The sequence below is a fragment of the Vombatus ursinus genome, unplaced genomic scaffold (genome assembly GCF_900497805.2).
Source record: "Vombatus ursinus unplaced genomic scaffold, bare-nosed wombat genome assembly UNPS02014770.1, whole genome shotgun sequence".
Lineage (NCBI taxonomy): Eukaryota > Metazoa > Chordata > Mammalia > Diprotodontia > Vombatidae > Vombatus > Vombatus ursinus.
Window position 1 is genome coordinate 26765274 of NW_020954548.1, and position 21462 is coordinate 26786735.

Consider the following 21462-nt stretch of genomic DNA (forward strand, 5'->3'; position numbering starts at 1 on the left):
CAGGTGGGCCCCATAACTGAACCAAAGCCAAGAAGAAGCCATGCTCGGAACCAGGCTACAGGTTTGGCATGCCCTGAAACCACAGACTCAGTACAGCCCTAAGTGTGGTTCATTAGCTGATTCCAAGTTAAATAAACTCAGCTCCAGGAGTTTGCTCTGAGTTGTCATTCAGTGAGAACCTTATAAATAGAGGCTCTTACCTAACAATTAGGGAATAACTCCTAGTCCTTTTATCTACAGTAGAAAAAACCTGGGGGAATTGCCCCTTTTATTTTTCTTCCCTTAAGTCCTGCTGCCAAAAGCCACACAGCCTTGCATTTCTTTCACTGTGTTGTAAAAGTCCTTGGCTTCATCAGCAATCATCTTCCGTTCAGGCTAAATTTGTTCTTTCTTATGTGAAGTAGAAATCAGGAAAACACCAAAATTATTTTAAGCAAAATATCAAAATCGAAATAAACCAACATATGTCTATGAAACAAGTATAACTCCCAATCAAAAATAAATACAACTTTCATAAATTCCTTTAAATATTTCAGCATGTGGAATCCAGGCATTTAAATAGATGGTGGGTTGGCTGATTGGATCACCCTGCCCAGGTGGGCTGCCTTTTCTTTAGAGATCAAGATCTCAATTGAGAAGTCTTGATCTTTTGAAAATAGCCTCATTCATGAATGTATTCTCCTCCAGCCACTGCAATAAGGGAAGAAAAACTATAAATGACATTATGCTCTGCCTGCTAACCTTGAGGGGGAATCATTTTGGATCTCAAGACTTGAATCTTCTCCATGGCTTTGAATCTTTGAAGTTATTAAATTTCAAGAGCTATTTCAATTTTATAGGTCATCTTATACTTGTAGGTGGTCCTTGAGGGTGAAAACTGCATACTCAAATGTGTTGTAAATGTTTAAGATCTGACTGCAGCCATTCTATCCTCAATCTAATCCATTTTTCATACTATTCACCAAGTAATTTTCCCAATGCATCAATAGGGTTGTGCACATGATTTCAATAGTTCCCAGGTACCACTGTAATTAAATTTAAACTTGTGACTCTGAACTCAAGGTGCTCTAGAATCTGCCTGTATTTGCCTTTCCAGGCTTATTTGCCTTTTGTCTCCATATACTCCCTATATTCTTTGTCCCCCATTTCCTCATGACTGCTCCCATTCCTGTGGTTTTGTCTATGCTATTCCCCATCCCTAGAATAAACCATCCTATTCCTGCCCCCATCTTCCCTTCTTGAAGTCCCTCACTTCTTTCAAGGCCCACTTCCATAAAGTGTTCCCCTTTTACAAGATGATTTCTCCCTTGAATTGCTTAAAGTACTTTATACTTAACTCACTTTTCTTTGTAGCATAGATAATTATGTATTTGTCCTTCCCTTTAGATGGGGAGAGGAAGTTTGGGGTACGAGGACAAAAAGCATTTATATATTGCCTACTCTGTACCAGCCAAGTGCTGAGTGCTTTATAAATATTATCTCATTTGATCCTTATAACAACCCTGTGAGGTAGATGCTGTTATTATCCTCATTTTTCAGTTAATGAAATTGTGACAAGGATTAAGTGACTTGACCAGGGTCACACAGTTAGTTAAGTGTCTGAGGCCAGCTTTGAACTCAGGTCTTCACAGCTCCAGGCTAAGCACTGTATTGACTAGGCCACCTTGAGAATAGGGTTTAGGTTATATTTTTCCTGTGTTTTGTAGATGCATAATAAATGTTTGTTATATTGAACTGTATGGTGTAGTGGATAGAAAGATCCTTAGAACCCCAACTCTGCAGCTTATTGCATGTGTGATCTTGGGTAAGTGGCTTCATCACCCTAGGCCTCCATCTCTTCATCTGTTTAATGAGGGAATAGTAATAGATAATTTCTAAAGCTCATTGTAGCTCCAAGTCTTATGATCCCATGGATTAAAATTGCTAGAATAGCTTGAATTTTTTAAAGAATTTAAGTCCAGTAAATATTTGTGTTACTCTGCTATTGATATACTATTGAGGAAGTTTTCTGGCACTTTCAAGGTTTCATTTTGACCCCTGCTCCTCTGTAATATTGTTTTTATCAATTTGACAGCAGAGCCTACAAACAAATGGATTACTTATTTTGAAAAAGTCTTAGCCATAAAGTAGTTTTCTATTGCCAGGTCATCTTACTAGGTGTGGCTTATTCTCAGATATCTTTTTTCAACCTCTTGTAACATGGTCATGTATCGCTTTTGAATTAGAGACATTTTTAAAGGCACAGAGAAATGCTATGGTTATGAAGCATCAGTAGGCATCCTCACTGCCTTTAATGATGGCTCCTTAGGCTTCTGAATTCTGCATTATGCTAATTTGTTACTATGACTTTTGTTAGTTTACCAGTTACCAGAAAGTTTCTTCCCTCCTGGTTCTTCTAATTTAGACCAATTTGGGAATGGAAAAGTGTGTTAATTTTTCAATAAATCTTTAAGACACGCATCACTGTATTTTTACAAACTTGTCCAGATGGCTCACAGCTAATTTTCTCTGACATAAGTAATCACAAAAATCTAACCCAAATCTGGTACATAAAGTGACATGTATAGTTGGTGGAGAAATGCAATTCCTATAACATCTGAATGTTTTCAAAACTAATGCTTGCTTGCTGGCTGACTTTTTTTTAATCTGCCATTCCCCCAGGCCATTTTCCTTTCTTCCTCAATGAATTTAGTTCCTAGCTCATAGACATCTTCTTCACCCCAAATCCTGCTCTCACAGAGTCATCCTCAATTCCTCACTCTCATTCACCCCATATATCCACCCAGCTGCCAATTCTTATAGTTTATATCTTCACAACATCAGTCAAATATTTTCTCTTATCCCTACTCACACAGTCATCCCCTTAGTTCATTCATTTAGTCAATAAGCATTTATTAAGCCTTAGAGTTCAAGTCTTCATTACACTTCACCTGGACTTTTACAAAGGCTTCCTAATCAATGTCCCTCCCTTAAATCTCTTTCCACCTCAAGATGCCCTCCTGTTGAAACAATTTCCTTAAAGTTCAAGTTTGGCTTTGTTACCTATCCTCCCTTCTCTAGTCCATAAGCTCCAGGGATTCCTTATTCCCTCCAGAATCAAAGAGTTAAGTTCATTGGCATTTAAAGTTCTTCACAATCTGGCTTCCTTCTGCCCTTCCAGTTGTATATTTTACTCTCCTTTACATACTCTACGATCCAGTCATACTGGCTAAGGTCCTGTTCCTCATCTGGGATATTCTTCCTCCCATATTCTTGTCTTTATGATGGCTATACCTGAAATGTTTTCCTTCTTCGCCATGACCTCAGAATCCATGACCTCCTTCAAGACTCAACTCAAACACCACCTTTGATGGGAAATCTTTCCAAGTGCCCCCAGCTGCTAGTGCCTTTCCTCCTAAGGTTGCCATCTATCTACTATGTATGTATATTGTACCTGCTTATTTATATACATTATTTTACCCCATTAGAATAAAAGCTCTTTGAGGTCAGGAAGTACTTTTTTTTTTCTTTTTTTGTATCTTGCAAACTTAAGACAATACTTAACATAGTGGGTGCTTAATAAAAGTTTGTTGGTTGATTGATCAATTAATAAAAATTAAAACTTAGGATTTCCCTGACATGACTTAAAAATTCAAGGCCCTCTCAACAATTAAAAAATAAATATTTTCTTTTTACAGTTTGAGGGCTGCAAGAAGGCCTTTTCGAGGCTAGAAAATCTCAAGATTCACCTGAGGAGTCACACAGGAGAGAAACCATACCTGTGCCAGCATCCAGGATGTCAGAAAGCCTTCAGTAACTCCAGTGACCGAGCCAAGCACCAGAGAACCCATCTGGACACTGTAAGAATGGACAGAGTTTTTCCAATTTAAGATTTAATTCCCCCGTGTTAAGAAACCCTAACATGGCAGCTAGAAAGATTGGGGGTAAGGTGGAGGCAAATTCAATTTATGGTCTGCATATTGATTATGCAAGACATTGCCCAAGGCATCAGTGACAACATAAAAGTGGCACAATCACATATTCTCACCCTTTTTTCATACAGATTCAACTAAAACCTTAAAACTAACTAATAGGAAAGCCTATATTGAATCAGCTCTCTGAGAACAGAAAGGGAATTTGAGTGGGTATCACATAGTAATTTAAATGTACAAACTAGCTGGTAGAAATTGTCATTATCATTTATGCACCAAGATGGTATACAACACATACACAAATACATATGTATCATTATGTGTGTTGAATGTGATAATTATAGAAACGTTCAGTCATTTTTCAGTCATGTCTGACTCTCGATTCCATTTGGGGTTTTCTTGGCGAAGATATTAGAGTGGTATGCCCTTTCCTTCTACAGCTCACTTTACAGGTGAGGAAACTGAGGCAAAAAAAATAGATTAAGTGACTTGTCCAGGGTCACAGAAATAGTAAGTGTCCGAGGACAGATTTGAACTCACAGAGATGAGTCTTCCTGACTCCAGACCTGGCACTCTATCCACTGCACCACCAACTGCCCTAATTAGAGAAACATAGTAGCTTAGATATTACCTCTAAAATACTCTGATTGTATGACCCTGAGCAAAGTCACTTGATCTCTCAGTATTGTAGGCAATTCTGTAAGACTCTAGGTGACAGAAAAGATACTAACCGGCATTGCCAGAAGGAACTTCTTCCCCTGGGACTACTGGCTCTGTGTATTTTCACCAGCTGTCCCCCATACCTGGAATTCCCTTCTTCCTTGTCTTGACCTCCTGGCTTCCTCTGAGCCTCAGCTAAAATCCCACATTCTTTAAGACGCCTTTCCCAGTCCCCTTTAACGCCAGCACCTTTTCTCCAAGATTATCTTCAATGTATCCCGAATATATTTTGTTTATACATGCTTATTTGCATGTTGTCTCCCTCATTAGACTGTAAGGTCATTGAGAGTGGGAACTGTTTTTGCCTTTCTTTGTATCCTTGGTGCTTAGCATAGTGGCTGGCACAGTGTAAGTTAATAATTAATAAATACCTGTTGACTTCACTTGAATTGGGGATTCCCCACACTAATGAAATCACAGGTCAAGACCCTATCCCTATACCTTTTCCTTTAGGATTTTATCATATTTTATTTTTCTGAATTAAGAACCAGATGAAGGCTCCCTGAAGCTTTTCTCATTTTCTTCAGGCATGAATTGAGTGTGTGAGTGACTTTTTGAGAATCACTATCGTTGGCTTTAGACATTATCGTTGTTTCTGTCCTTAGGCGAGCGCAAAGGATCAATGTGATATTGATGATGGATGATGACAATGATGACAGATAGCATTTATATAGTTATTTAAGGTTTGCAAAGCTCTTTGCAAATATCTCATTTCATCCTCACAACAAGTCTGTTAGGGTAGAATAGGAGTTCTTATTATCTTCATTTTTACAGATCAGGAAACTGAGGCAGAGCTTAAGTGGCTCTGGCATAATAAGAGTTAGCATTCATATAGCACCTTAAGGTTTGCACATTATCTCATTTGATTCTGGACAGTTCTATGAAGTAGATGCTATTCTTATCCCCATTTTACAGATGAGCAAACTAAAGCACTCAGAGGTCAGGTAACTTTTCTAGGGTTACACAGCTAAATAAGTGTCTGAGGCTGGATTTGAACTCAAGTCCTTGTGACTCCAGGCCTAGTGCTTATGTCATTGGCTGCATTAGTACTTCAAATATTCATATTTCATTAATGTGGGTGATACACATCAAAAAACCTTCTGTGCCTTCGTAGATAGTTATCTGTGAGTTGTTATGGCTGAAAAATTTAATCCCTCTGATCACTTGAGAGCCAACTGTTTGGGGATGAGCATCTGAATTTAGCCAAGCCAATCCTCATATGAAAGTTCTTAATGGCCAAATGCCGTCTAGGTCAGTAGGTAGAGCCTTTCTAGCTTGGTAAGAGCTTTTAGTTTGCTTTCCACCTGCATGGACTTGTAGAACCCAAAATTCCATCTCCACCACTATGAAGCATTAAAGCTGGCTTTAACAGGAGAGTAATATGATAGTAGCATAAAGAGGGAACAGCTAGGTGATGCAGTGGATAGAGTGCTGGGCCTGGAGGCAAGTCTTGTCACCTTGTGTGCCTCAGTTTCATTATCTGTAAAATGAACTAGAGAAGGAAGTGGTAAACCATTCCAGTATTTTTGCCAAGAAAATATCAAGTAGGGTCACAAATAGTCAGACATGACTGAAATGACTGAGGAAAAACAACAACAACAAAACATAAAGAGGTAGTGTCATGTAATGGCTTAGAAGGCTGGCTTTAAACCAGGAAGACTTGAGTTCAAATCCTAATTCTGACTCTACTGTCTGTATGACACTAAGTAAATCACTTAATTTCTCAGTGACCTGGGAAGCTAAGACAATGAGTTGGAGAGAAGGGAATTGGCTTGCATTGGTATATAGAGTTTCCTCACTTGGGAGTTCTCCCATAAAAGCAAAATCTCAGGTTCATGGTTGAGCCCCAGTAATAGTTGCTATTTGTATAGCATTTTAAGGTTCGTGAAATGCTTTACACACAAGATCTCATTCGATTTTTGTAATAACCCCATGAGGTAGGCGGTATAAGTACAACTACCCTCATTTTGCAGTGATAGCATTCAGCTAATTAATCCTAAGGGCACAATTTAAGTGTGTATCCCGTATCTCTGCAGCCACTTGAACTTTGAAATACACCCTGTGAAAACAATTGCTTTTCAGTATTATGCCTTTAACTCTCTTAATGTTCTGAATGTTCTTTATCTCTCATCTTCATATACCTTTCAAACATCTCTGCTTATTTTTTGAATTGCATTGATATGCCTTTGTTATTTGCTTTTCCAATATGCATGGCATTCTCCTCATATGTGACCAGTTATGATGATATGTAATTCCACTTAACTTAACAAAAGCATCAGGATAAATGTATTATACATATCGGGTATCTCTTATCCCACATTCTTGCAAATAATGTATTCATGACAGTACTTTTTCAGTGTTAATATTCTGGTGTCTATTATTAAACTATAGCAGAGCTTGAGTTTTAAAAAGATACTGTTATTTCTACACACCTTCTCATACATATTTACAATTATTCTGATATCATCATTGACATATTTATTACATTTTTATTTGTTCTTATTTGTCACCAGTGATAGCAAAAGTATTCTAGTATACAAACATTATATGCGTTTGAGGGGGGATATTTCTATCTAGAAAGCTTTTAGATATAGCCAGGTGGAGCAGTGGACAGAGTTCTAGGCTTGGAGTCAAGAAGACTTAAGTTCAAATTTGGTCTCAGACACTTAGTGGCTGTGTAACAAGCAGCAAATCAGTTAACCTCTGTCTGCCTCAGTTACCTTTATCTGTGAGGTGATAATAACAGCACCTACTTACAGGGATATTGGGAGGTTAAAATGAGATACTATGTGTAAAGCACTTAGTAAAGCTTAAAGTGCTGTATAAATACAAGTTTGTGTTATTATTCATTATGCCACATGTTCTAACAACATGTTGCTAAAATACTTATATATACATACATATATGAATATACATGCATGGAAACATATACATATGTAAACCAAACATATAACTATATTAAGCATATACCACATGCAAAGAATTGTGCTAGGTGCTATGGAGAGATACCAAAATCAAATATGATATGGCCCCTGTCCTCATGGAACTTATAGAAGGAGAGCATAACTTGGAATAAAACTATTACACGCAAATAATACATAAATGCAGAAGAAAGGTCCAAACCAAGTACTGTTTGAAGTATGGAGAAGACTGAATCATTGCCAGCTGTGGGCAGGGGGGTCAAGGAAGGCTATCCGGGACAGATGACATTTGTGCTGGGAAGAATTTCAATAGACACAGTTGTTGGTAGGTGGTTTCCTGCATGAGAAAGAGTATAGTATCAAAAACAGGAATCAGGCCAGTGCAGGGCCGAAGATTCACACGTGGAGAGTTCAGGTGAATGTTGTGTGATATAGTGCCAGGTTAGGAAGAGCCTAGAACCCCAAACTAAAAAAGATTGATCCTTATTTAGCATCCGTTCAAAAAGTTTTGATTAGAAAGAGTGATTTGGTAAGATTTTTGCACTGGGGAGATTACTCCGGCAGCAATATGAAGAATTCATAAACAAAGCCAGTTCGAGAACCACTGATCTAGAAACTTCCTCTGCTCATTGTGCTATGAAAGTAACCACGGCCCATCCAAAGGTGTGCCGGGTGAGCACATGTAGTAATAAGTGCTGCCCAGCTGGAAAATATTGATTTATGGGGCCAGTGATGGACTATATATTATTTGATCAAGTCCAACCTTAACTAAGTTGGAAAAATTTCACCATCAAGTTGGCCATAGGGTAATGAATTTTCCCACCACCACTACCCATAAAGACCATCTCCTTAGGAACTGAGAGATTGGCCGTGTTCATAAGAAGAGGCAGCACCCACAGTGGTAAAATCACAGATCCTTGAAGTATAGAAGGAAATATTCATCATGCTATAATATTTCTAACAAAGCATTAGTCCAAATAAATTTATACTATAAAAGACTAACCTTTTATCAGTCCATCAACAAGGTCATCATTTATGAGACCTGTTTTGCTCATTTAAAAAATCATTTAATTATTTCTGAAAATGTTTGTTTTGTGGATGCCTTTATATCCAATTAGAGGAAAATATTTTCACAGTCTAAAAAACATCCTAAAATATATGTTTTCAGTCATCAAACTACAAGTTAAAATCTGAATGAAAAGGACAGATATTCAGGTTGAACCCGGAGGAGAGGCATATATATCACATAGATTGTAAAATAGTATCAACTTTATCTGTCTAAAAAAAGATTAACTACTTTCAGAATTAGACAAGTGATCTGGGGCTTTCTGTAACTGGGTTTCAGCTAAAAGATTGCAGGGGTAAGCAAAGAGAAGACGAGCATGTAAAATGCATCCATGTTGTACATACATGGGCCCAAGTGTTTCTTTGACCAAACTCCAAAAATAAACATAAATGATATGTTGACTATCCACTGCTGTGCATTGTGTAAATCTCCTCTCCTCTCTATCAATATAGGTAGTAAAGAGATGATTGATTGCATAAATATAGACATCATCCTCAAGGTCAGAATGATTGCCAAATGGAAAAGAAACAATAGGCACATTTTTCTAAAACAGCCGTGGGAAATACTAGAACTAGATCTGGCTTCCAAAAATTAGGCTCCTAGAACTATAGAGATGGAATGAAAGTTGAAGATCACCTAGTACAACTCCATTATTTCACAGATGAGGAAACTGATGGCCAAAGAAGTTAAGTGATTTGTCCAAGGTAACAAATGAGATAATATTTGTAAAGTACTATGTTAAATAACTTAACTAGGCTAGTTAGAGTAAACAATGATATGGCTTCACGATTCGCTGTGAGATTCTACCCATTCTCTGAATCAAATGTAACCCACTATACAGGAAGGAAATCATATATAGTCTTTCCGGAGTAGGATAATGTTATCCCCATGTCACCTGGTCCTTACAATACCAAACATGCAGATCAAAAATGGAAAAACACAGTAAAATAAAGCATAGATGTTGTCTTTACAGAACAACAGTGGAGTTTAGATATTGGAAAAGAGTAGGATTTTTGACTTGTTTTTAATTTGTATTTGTACACTGGGCATCTTGCAGAAGTGAACTTAATGCATCATCTGTCAAATCTATCAACTATTTAGTTAATTATTGACCATTTCCATGAAGTGTAAATACATTTATTTTCTAATTTCCTGTACTAAGGACTAGCAAAAAAAATTGACTACTAAAGGCCCATTGTCTCAAACATTTACTATAACCTTTCAATACAGTTGATACGTATATTGACAGGGATGCATTTTGCATTAAATTTATAGTACACTTCAGAGGTCATGTCCCAGAAAAGCAAAAAAATTTACACTTTACTGAAAGCTGACTCTATGTAAACATAATTAGATGGGACATCAGCGAAAGAGCATCTAGCTTCTGAAATAGATGCCTCTAAGGTCTTTTCTAGTTCTGACATGTAATAATTCTATGATTCTGAGTAATCTTAACAACTTGTTAAGATTCCCTTACAAACAGCAAGACCAGTTTTCTGACCCCGTACAACTCACACAGTTGTGTAGGTGGTCCATGGTGAATAGGAATCATCAGGACTTTGGGTCACATCTGAGTCAACCAAGTACTTCTAGATATTACCCTTGTAAAAAAGCAAAATTCTTTTGCAAAACTAATCGTCTGAAAAGCCTGTAAAACAACCTGCTTAATTGGGTCCTGTTTCTCATCTGATACCTTTTATGCCTGTTTTTTGCAACATACGTTTTTTTTTCTACTCATACTACACTAACTTTTCCCTCTTGATTCTCTCTCTCTGAATCAGGTCTCTTCTGTAACATTTCACAGTCTTTTCTGGACTATACTACAACTTCTTTCCCTGACTCACTAAAGAATGTGTGTTTGCTAGTTTCTGACTATGCCAAAGATTACTCTCAGGGCAGCACAATTGTAAGTACAACTTGACACACTCCCTAATAATTCCAATGTTAAAAAAAAAATGTCACAGGGTTTCGTGCTATGTAGGTTGGTGAATTGTAAAGTAGATTCTTAACAGTGATCAAAGATTCTCCGTCTCTTTGTTTTGGGTGTTGCTTTTCCCCAACAAACCCTGCTTTCCTTTTTTGACCTGACATAAAATTACCAGGTTTTTCTACATGGATTTTGTGTTTATTATCCAGTATTTGAGATCAGAGTCAGTGACAATTCATGTTTTGGAAATCAGGAGGCTTAGAATGGATTTTTCCCTCGTTTGCCTCATGATTTAACCACAGCTGTTTCTTTGTTTCTTTTTTATTTAGAAACCTTATGCATGTCAAATTCCAGGATGTACCAAACGCTACACAGATCCAAGTTCCCTAAGAAAGCATGTCAAGGCACATTCTTCCAAAGACCAACAGGCAAGAAAAAAGGTAATTTTTCAGAGTGCTGCCCAGTCAGGAAAATATACCCTCAGATACTGTTATAGCATTAGCACAGCGCTGATGCTGGCCATATTTAGATTGCTCAAGGTGTAACGTGTTTTAGATTGTTTAATGAGAGAAGTCTTCCATGAAGAAATGTTAAGCCTACTGCTTGTGTACCTAATACATACAGATAGGAATCTGTGGGATTGATTCATTTGTAATGAAAATCAGAGAAAATGATGGTAGAGAAGTCACCTGAGTTGAAAAGTCACCCTGTGCCAAAAAAAAAAAGAGCTGAATATTTAGTAAAAGATACAAATTAGGGGAGGATGAATCCCTGTTAGACATGTTCTCATAAAATATTAGTTAGTTAAAACTGTTCCATTCCTGATAATGTAGGAAGCAAAAGCCTTGAAAGTAATAAACTTAGTAAACAATACTACAGTCCCTCCCTCCTACCCCAAACCCCCATCTCACTTCAGGCCAAGAGAACAGCCCTGCCTGTCATTTCTATCTGTACAAATTATTTCTGACCCCCACCCCTTAGTATTTTCTCATCAAGAGGAAATTGAAAAGAAATTCTTCTGTCATGGCAGCCAGCTGTAAAGACTGCTTTATGTTTGTGGGCATGTAGGACATCTGACATGTGTGACAGTCAAAAAAACTCAGACCCTTAAGGTTCAAATGTCCTACCACAGCAGTAAACTGTGTTGGCCCATTGGGGCTGATGTTGGGCTCCTGGAGTGTTTGACTAGTGATGAGTTCTATATATGACTTGTAATCTCAGTGATTGCCAGTCTCTTCTGAGTGTCATTTGAGTCCCCTCTAAACAACCCAGAAGGCAGTCTGAGACTCAACTCGTTTCAAGAGATTGAACTGTGTGGCCAGGGAATCAAAAGACGGTTTCAGGTCAGCCCTCTTTCTAGTCAGAAGCGATGAGTTCTTTTACGCCTTGAAATAGATTTAGTGCTTTTATGTTGGTAAAATGCTCTACAATCCTTTGTATTGTTCATTTTCCCTTCCCAAAGAGTTGCCAGCACAAGGTTAGGCTGAGTGCTCAAAGCTATGACCTCTTCTGAATGAAGTAGAGTGGTGCCTAGGTGCTGAAGAATTTGATAGATGTTCTCAGTCACGTGGGCACCCACCCTGGGAAATGAGGTACAGGAATCATTTAAACCTCTCTTCTTGAAATACTGTCAGACCTACCTAGCCCAGACCCCATATGGTTAGTATTTGCAATATTTAGGCACAGACTGGACTAAAATTTTGTATTTTCCCTGGAAAGATAAAGATTGTGTTCCTTTTGCATTATCAGTGAGGGAAATGATTGGCTCAAGTAAATTACTAATGCAGACAAGAGTAAAAGAAAAGGATTTAATCCACTTAGAAGCACAATCCACAGCACAAATAATTGCAGAGAATGACAGGGAATCTAGCAGAACTGCTATTTGGGTAGCCTCATGATGGTGATTCACATTTAACCATGAATAAAAACTGCCTTCCTTTACAAATGTTGCAGAATGTTGCAAAATGTTGGATGCTTCACTGATTCATGCTGGCCTTCCTTCATTGTTAGTTAGTGGGATTTTACTATAACATCAAGTCCATAACACAAATGACATTGTAGGTACTAGCTCAGCCCATTTTCTTTTTCCATTGAATGAAAGAACAGAGTGAATGGGGGAAAAAAAGGCATTTATTAAGTGCTTACTACATGTTAGGCATTGGGGACACAAATACTTTGAGTAACTTTTGGTGTAGAACACAATATATGATTCGTACATAGAAGAACATATGGGGCAGGGACTGCCTCAATTTCATTTTTATATACCTAGCCCAGTGCCTTATATAGAGCAAACATTTTATACTTGTCAATTAAAATATACAGTGCTATTTTCTCATACCTAGAAAGTATCATGGATTCAAAGAATTCAACAGCTGGAAGGGACTTCATAAACAATCAAGTCCAGGGACTCTTAACTCATTATGTATCATGGACCTCATTGGCAAAGTTTATGGTGGACCCCTTCTCAGAATAATGTTTTAAATGCATACAATAAATAGGATTACAAAGGAATTCCATTGAATTACACCTTACAATAATTACAATTATATTGAAATACAACTACCAAAATATTTTAAAAAAATACTCAAACCCAAAGTTAAGAACTCTAGTGTCCTTATATTACCACTGAGGAAAGTAAAGCCCAGAGATACTAGGGAACTCCTTTAAGGTCACCCATTTGGTCGGTGACTGAGCCAAAACCAGACCCCAGTTCCACTCATATTTAATCCAATGCCCTTTCTAACACATCACAGATTCCTCTCTTCTCATCTCTTATTCAATTTAAAAGATGCGGCAGAAGGAGACAGAAGACTATCAAATGGAAAAAAGGGTATCTTCAGGAAGTATTTTTGGTTTTTTTTGTCCTCATCCCAATTTCTGTGTAAGGGATCAGCAGATTTTGTTTTGTGAAAGATGCTCACAACACAATTTAAGAATAACAGCCTTTTAGGCCACAAAATAGAGTTTGAGGGTCAGTTCTTAGCAACTTTCAAAAGGCAATTTAGAGAACACAGAAACAAACTTTCTAGGACCATTAGCATAAAAGGATACAAAACCATGGTGTGCTCTTCATATCGTCATATACAAAATGAGGTAGTCTTTTGTGTGTCATTGCTACTGTTTTGTTCATTTCTAGCAAATGGCTGAGCTGGACTTGGCTTGTTATTATTTCCAGGCCAGTGCTTACTTTCATTTTTTTAACCTGTTCATCTACCAAGGACTTAAAAACAAAAATAAACATTAACCCCAGGAGGAACAAGGCTAATACATTTGACATCAGTCAATTTGAATTTTCAAACCTTGCATCGGCATTCTAACATATAATGTTTATAAGGTACAATGGAGTTACTGGACCTTCGAGAAATTCTAATTGCTAACTCACATCATGCTTTGGTATTTGAAATATTTCCTGGCAGTAATAATAAAAAATGCAAGAAACAATAAACCTTTTAAGGCAGAATTAAGATTATTTACGACTTTAATTAAAATAGAAAATTGGCATCATGTCAAAAAAGCCTTTACAAAAATGTGAATTCATCAAAAATAACCATAAAAATTCCAAGGTGATAAAGGCATAGTGGGGTAATAGTTCCAGCCCTAGGGAACTGTTCTGTTGAAAAGAATGAAACCCTTTACTGTCACACCCTGTTAGTCATGGATTCGTTTAATATATCCTGCCTGACTGCCTCTAATCCTCTTTTTAACCTCCCCCTAGACACTAAATGACATTATTTTGGTGTCTTAAGTTGCTGGCTTTATGAGACTGCACCCTGAAATATGTTCTAGAGACCAGGCACCTTCAGTCACAGGAAAAATTTGTAGAAGTAGGTGGCAGAGATATCACACATCTAAGGATGAACAGTTCCCAACCATAAATCTCTTGTTTTTGTCCCCACACCTGTTGAAATCCATCTTCGGAACCCAGTGTCCAGTATTCATCCCATTTCTGCCAAAATATACACCTATTTCATGGAAGGAGGTGAAATAAAATAAGAAAAAGCCTAAAATTGCAGTTAATTGGTATTCAAGCTGTGCAAAAATATTCTCTTCTGCAGAGGAATTGGGATAATTTGACTCATTGCATGCAGAGTAACTTTTCTCATAGCATAATATGTGCACACCCACACAGCTCATCAGCTGGTGTGCAGACTTCTTCCATGTAATCTGCTTTGCAGATCTTGAATCCATTAAATAAATGATCCACACAGGTAAAAGAGCATTGAATCCCAGTCACCAGCTATGTTCTCAACTGGGCATGGAATTGATCCTGTAGGATGAAAAGCAGATTTGTCTTTCAATTCAATATGCTGAAGAGAGGATGAAAAAAGAGACAATTCAGGCAATGAACCACCTGAAGAAATTTTTCAGGGCTACAAAAGCTTTATCAGATTTTTTTTTTTCATTTTTACCTTTGAAGATCCATAAGCAAGGGATGTTTCCTTCAACTCTGCCTTGTTAATTTTTTTTTTAATTAAGAACAAAAGTTCCATGACTCTTTGTTAGAGATATTAAGAATGAGTCTTCAGTTTGTGTGATGCAGCTTTGGGAGGGATTCTTGCAACACTGACCTTCGATCTCAGACAATGAATACCACCTCATTTACATTCAAGGATGCCACGAGGAAAGCCACAAAACACAGAATTTAAAATGTGTACAAATACACCTAGTGTTTATACTTGCCATCTATAGAAAACTAGCCCCAGATATCCTCTAGACCAACCTCTAAGGCAGAGCAGTTATAATCCTAGTATCTTCCTGCCTATTACTCAGCTTCCCACCACTTGGCTGGAGGACTGTAATCACTAACTTTGCAATCTATCACCCTCTTATTAAAATAGGATGTGGGTTCACCCTATTTGGGGTAATATGTATGCTCTTGAAAAGCTGTGTGAAAATTTAGGGCTGGTTAATTGGATCATATTTTTAATAGGCTAGAGGAACGAATTATTTAAAGTAATCTGATGAATTCTTTGGCAAAGTAAATAATTCTTCTGTAAAATAGTCACCATACAATCAATCATATTTATTTAAAATGGGATGCACCTGTATGAGCCAATGGAAATAAGATCATCTTTGAAGTCCCTTTCAGCTCTTTTATCTTGTGATAATTCGTGATAATTTTCATTAAAAACAATGCTACATAGTAGACTTCTGAATAGTACACTGGTTTAGGTTTGATTAATTCAATGGTTTACAGCTAATGGTGGCTTTCAGTGAAAGCCTATGATACACTAGGCTGTAAAAGACCCCATGATTCCACAGTTCCCCCACCCTCAAAAGCAAGACCATGTCTGAACTCACAGGTGCCCTCTTCTGGTTTCAAGCTGCCAATACTGCTCCTTGCTTACTTGAGTGTGAACCTTAGCTTCCCTGCAAGGAGGAAGTCACAAGGTTTTCTGCACCTTCTCATAATCCCTGATAAAAATATCTCCAAACTTCTACTATGCGGACAGTAGGTGTAGGCAGGAGGTACTCTGGAACCATAGAATCTAGACTTGGTTTCCCCACCTCTTCTTTCAACCAAGATGTCATAAAAGTATTTTAGAGAAACATTCTTAATTTGGCCTTGTAGAATTTAGAATTTACAAAAGAATTGATTAAGTTATAAAAAAAAAAAAGCAGGATAGGTCTAACTACCAACCCTTTGGTAGCTTGTCTGCTCAGCCCGAGAAAGCATAATGCCTGAAAGATCCACATTGCAGTCACTTCATTCACTGGTGACAGTTGGCCTGTTTTTGGACTAGACTCCTGACCCCAGTCAGACATATCTTAAATGTACGTCATTAGGGATCTGAATAAACCGTGTGAAATATAGGTTACCAGTAGCCAGGATGAGAATGTGGATGACTCAGTGCAAATCAATGACCACTGTTGGAAACACAGGTCAAACTACATGACTTACTGATGATGAATCAGTAATGACTTCCTTGTATCCTGAGACCAGTATATCTCCTCTCTCTGCTCTCCCTGACAGTGATATCATCAGCTTCCATGAGTTAAATTATCATCATTATGCAGATGACACCTAGATCTATATATCTAACTATACTCATTTTCCCCAAAATTCTGGTCTTTTATAGCTTACCAACTAACTACTGGATGTTTCCAGCTAATTTTGCCATAAACTACTTAAGCTCGAGATATCTAAAATGGAACTTGTTACCTTTCCCCCCATACCCACTCTTCTTCCTGACTTCTGTGTTTCTTTAGATGGTTCCACCATACTTCTGGGCTCCTAGGTTTGCAATCTCAGAGTTATCCTTGACTCTTCATTTTCCTACCTTCATATACAATAAGTTGCCAAGTCTTGTAGATTTTATCTCCATGACATCTGTCCCATCTATCCCTTTCACTCTACTCACATGGCCATGACGCCAGGCCCTTTCACTTCTCCCCTAGAGTATTGTAGTAATTTTTTAATTGGTCTCCTTGCCTCATTTCCACTTTTTTTAATCCTTACACCACAGTTGCCAAAGTGATAATGTATTCAGGTCTGACCACATCAGGCAGGGGCAAAATGAATAGAGTTCTGGGCCTAGAGTCAGGAAGACTCCTCTTCCTGAGTTCAAATCTGGCCTTAGATACTTATTAGCTATGTGACCCTGGGTAAGTCACTTAACCCTGTTTGTCTCAGTTTCTCCTCTGTAAAATGAGAGGGAGAAGGAAATGGCAAACCACTCCAGTATTTTTGCCAAGGAAACCCCAAATGGGGTTATGAAGAGTCAGACACAACTGAAATGAGTGAACAACAATAAGAACTGACCATGTCACTTCTCATGTTCCAGCTTCTGACATTTTCGCTGGCTGTCTCTCATAGCTGAAATAAATGCTCTTCCTCCTCATCTCTGCCTATCAGCTTCTCTGGCTTCTTTGAAATACTATCTAAAATCTCATCTTCCACAAGAAAACTTTCCCAACCCCTCTTAATTCTAGTTAATTCTAGTTCCTTCTATTAATTATTTCCCATTTGTCCTGTACATAGGCTTGTTTGTATATATTTGTTTATTGTCTTCCCTGTTAGATTGTGAGCTCCTTGAGGTCAGGTTCTGCTTTTTGCCTCTTTTGTATACCCAGCACTTAGCACAGTTTCTGGGTAGTATGTATCTAAGGTGGGATTTGAACTCAGTTTTTCCTGATGCTGAGTCCAGCACTAGATTCACTATGATTCACAATGATGATAGCAAGAATTTGAGTCAAGGTGATAGGAAATGTCAACACAAATAGGTAAGTCAAGAAGAGAGGTGGGTTTGAGGGAAAGATAAAGGCTGCCATTTCAGACTCTGTGAGTTTGAGGTGCCAATGATATGTAATGGTGGAGGTGTACAATGAGGCATTCTAGATTCTTCATGAGAACACCATTCATGTGACTGACCTTGGGGTTTGAATGTGTTTAGGTAGACCAGTGTAGCCTAAAATGGGCAGATGGTTGGAATGGAGGTATTAAATCACTGAAGGTCACAGTAGAAGTCAAGATGAAGTAAGACAGGAACTTCAGAGTCCTGAAGCTCAGAGACAGAGTAGAGCTGTTGAAGTGTTTAGAAGGTGATCGTGTTGGAAAGGAGGGATGTCTATTCTATTTGGCCCCTGACGGTAGCACAAGGAGTAAGGGGCTGAAGTTTTAAAGAAGCAATTTAAGGCTTGAAACTAGGAGAAAACTTTCCCAAGTAGAATGGGCTGATTCAGAAGGTGGAAGAGGTTCCCCTCATTGAAGTTCCTCCAGTAAAGGCTGGGTGAAGACTTGTTAGGAATCTTATAATGGGGCTTCTTTGGGGGAAAGAGTTATAAATTGGACTAAATCAATGGTGTTAAAAGCAAATAGAACCAGGGACACTAAACCTTACACAAAGATCTCTGCAGGCTTCATGTTGACTTAGTAGACTGCAAATTAATATTATCTATGTAGCTATGTTTCATTCTGGGGGTGGTTAAGTGGGTCAGTTGATAAAGCCATGGCCTGAAGTCAAGAAAACCTTAGTTGATATCCAGCCTCAAACACTTAGTAGTTATGTGACCTTGGGCCAGTCACTTAATTCTGTTTGCCTTAGTTTCTTCATCTATAAAATGAACAGAAGAAGGAAATGGCAAATCACTGCAGTATCTTTGCCAGGAAAACCTTAGATGTGGTCATGAAGATTTGGACATGAGTGAACGGCAGCAACAACAATGTTTTATTGTGTTTTTCTTTTCTTTTATTAACTATTTCTCAATTATATTTTAATTGGTTGGGCATACTGGAGTGTGGCTGGCAGTGTTTTTGACCCCTCAAGGCCAGATGGCTGCTGAGGTCTCTTACAATTCTGAACTTTATGTCATAGTCATTCTCAAGAACTTCTTTTTATTTGAAATTCAAACTCAGCGACAATTAGAATCAGTAAATTGTACCACTACTTTATCATTGTATCTTCAAAACCTACAATTTCATGTGACAGAATTTTACTTTTTTTTATCTAAAATTATTTGAAAAGCAAAACTGTCGCATTTTATTGAGCTCTGCAGAGACCATCAGATAAATACCCAAAGAATGAGGGCATTTTGACAATTGTTCTCATGATCAACTCAGTATGTATGGTATCGAGCATTGTCCCATGTGCAGTGAGTTACTTACTAATTGCTTTTTGATTGATTGACTGACAATCTTAAGCTTTCTTCTAAGCCTCACATTCCCTTGGCTGATTAGTTTCTGTTGAATCCTCATGCAAATAATTAGTCGAGTTGGGGGGAAGGGAAGGAGGTGGTGATTCAGCTCAAACTCTCATGCTACTTACTTACTTAAAGAAAACAATACCAAAGACCAACCTAGTCTTATAAATGTTCTTGGTGGGATTTCTACACTTTATTTCAAAGTCTAAAGTGCAGTCTGAAAAAATGGCTGGTACCGACTGGTGTTTTAAAATGTTTGCTGTGGTATTTACAGTCTCTGTTCCCTGAACTTAATTCTAATCTCCAGCTAGGACTGATTGCTGTCTGAGATGCCGTCCTTAATGGCAGGACTATAAATTTCTACTACATTAGGGTTTTCCATATTCTTGATGATATTTCTCTCTCTCTCCATCTTTATTTGTTGAATTTATTCACTGAGCTGGGAAGATTTTTTTTTTCTGAATGCCTTCACACAAGTGCCTTAAGAAATCTAATTTATAGACAGTGAGTAGAAGTTTAGCATTGTATAAGCCCTTGGGCAGGAAATAGGATGCAATCTGATCTTCTTTTGAGCTGAACTCCTTAGTACTCCAGACCTGAAATATGGGACTGATGGGCTCTTGGCCAGGGTTGGAGTGTACCTAACAAGAGCTGATAAAAATATATTTTCATGGAATCTTGTAAGTCTGATCAAAAAAGCTTTATACTGAAAAGGAAGAGAGATAAAAAAAATTGCCTTCATATACCACCAAATGAAATACCATGGAGAATAACTATAATGTAGGAGAAGAGTAATAGAAATGCCTTGAAATTCATGGGAGGAAAAAAAAATCCATAAAAGGAGCCCATGGCCTCCAGAGGCTAGACTCAAATTTATAAATTTTGGGCAACAAGCAAGGTGAACTTAGAAATGCTAAGGCAAGGATACAAATTTGACTTCATAGGCCTCACTGGGACTTGGTGGGATAACAGAATTTCAGAAATGAAAAAGACCTCAGTGGCCACTGAACCCAACCTATACCCCCACAGAATCCTTGGTTATTTATTCTTGGCTTTAAGACATCAGGTGAGGGGGGAAACTCACTATCTTCTAAAGGAAGCCCTTACATTTTTGGAGAGCTCAAATTATTAGAAAGTTTTTCATTATATTCGGTCTTAATTTACCTTTTTTTTTTTTTTTTTGGTAATTACCACCCATCACTGCGATTTCAGGTTTCTGGAGCCAAACAGTTGAAGTCTAATCCTTCTTCCATAAGACAGCTTTTTAAGTACTTGAAGATAGCTGTGGGATTGAAATATAACTCTAGAAGGGCATCTTATTGAAAAGGATAAGGATAGATAAAAGAGAGTGGTGGTATAGCATGGCATATTATATATATTATATATTAATTATATATATTAAGAAGATATGCTGATGTGAGAGAATCCAGAAATCAAAGTAGGGGGGCACCAGTCAATCAGAAAGTATTTATTAAATACCTACTATGTTGCTATATGCCCAATATACAAGTACAAAGAATAGAATAGTTTCTATTTGCAATGAGCTTACATTCTAATGAGTTGTTATAGAGAACATTGGAGTGAGGAAACTGAAACAGAGGTAATAGTATCTGGTACCTAGTAGGTGTTTAGTAAATATTTATTCTACTATATTCTGTTGCCATTGTGGTATGCTATGAGGATTTGGGGAAATCTAACACCAGCTGGCACAGAGGCTTGCTGTAATTGTGAGGGAGGGTTTCAATTATCCAGACATATGTTGGCCTCTAACAGGTCTTCCAGCTCTAAACCTGTGATCAAACAATCAATAAACATTCACTAAGTGCCTACTATGTGCCAGACAATGTGCTAAATGCTGGGGATGCAAAAGGAGGCAAAAGACAGTCCTGCCCTCAAGTTGCTTACAATAATGATCCAAATTCTGACTTTGAGTCTAGATACACTCTCCTCAAAGCATTCTTCCTATCTAAAAGTCTAGTAACTTGTATAAAAAAAAGGAAATGGCTAGGCACCCTATTTATGTGCACGGAATCCCCTATGCCAACCATCATTATTTGAGGGAGAATGGTCAAGCATTTATTTGTTACCAAAGTTTTGGAATTACCAGGTTTACATGTGTGTGTGTTTCGTGGAGATAACAGGAAAAATGTATTTCAACTGAACTTATTGAAACTTTAATACTAATAACCTGGTCTTCTCTATCCACAGACAATTTTAGGGTTGTCTTTGCTTTTTACATAATTTTCAGCAAGTTTGCATTTACTTGTAGAGACCACA

General features: G+C 37.7%; 1 protein-coding gene across 3 annotated transcripts in view; it reads left to right on the forward strand.

The window, feature by feature from the left end:
* The window catches only part of GLIS3 (GLIS family zinc finger 3), a 589608-nt gene that overhangs the window by 425408 nt on the left and 142738 nt on the right, over positions 1–21462 (forward strand). For all 3 annotated transcript variants that reach the window (XM_027862989.1, XM_027862990.1, XM_027862991.1), the window contains 2 exons: positions 3678–3839; positions 10875–10985. In XM_027862989.1, the coding sequence (XP_027718790.1) occupies positions 3678–3839; positions 10875–10985 (273 nt within the window). The remainder of the gene's footprint in view (positions 1–3677; positions 3840–10874; positions 10986–21462) is intronic.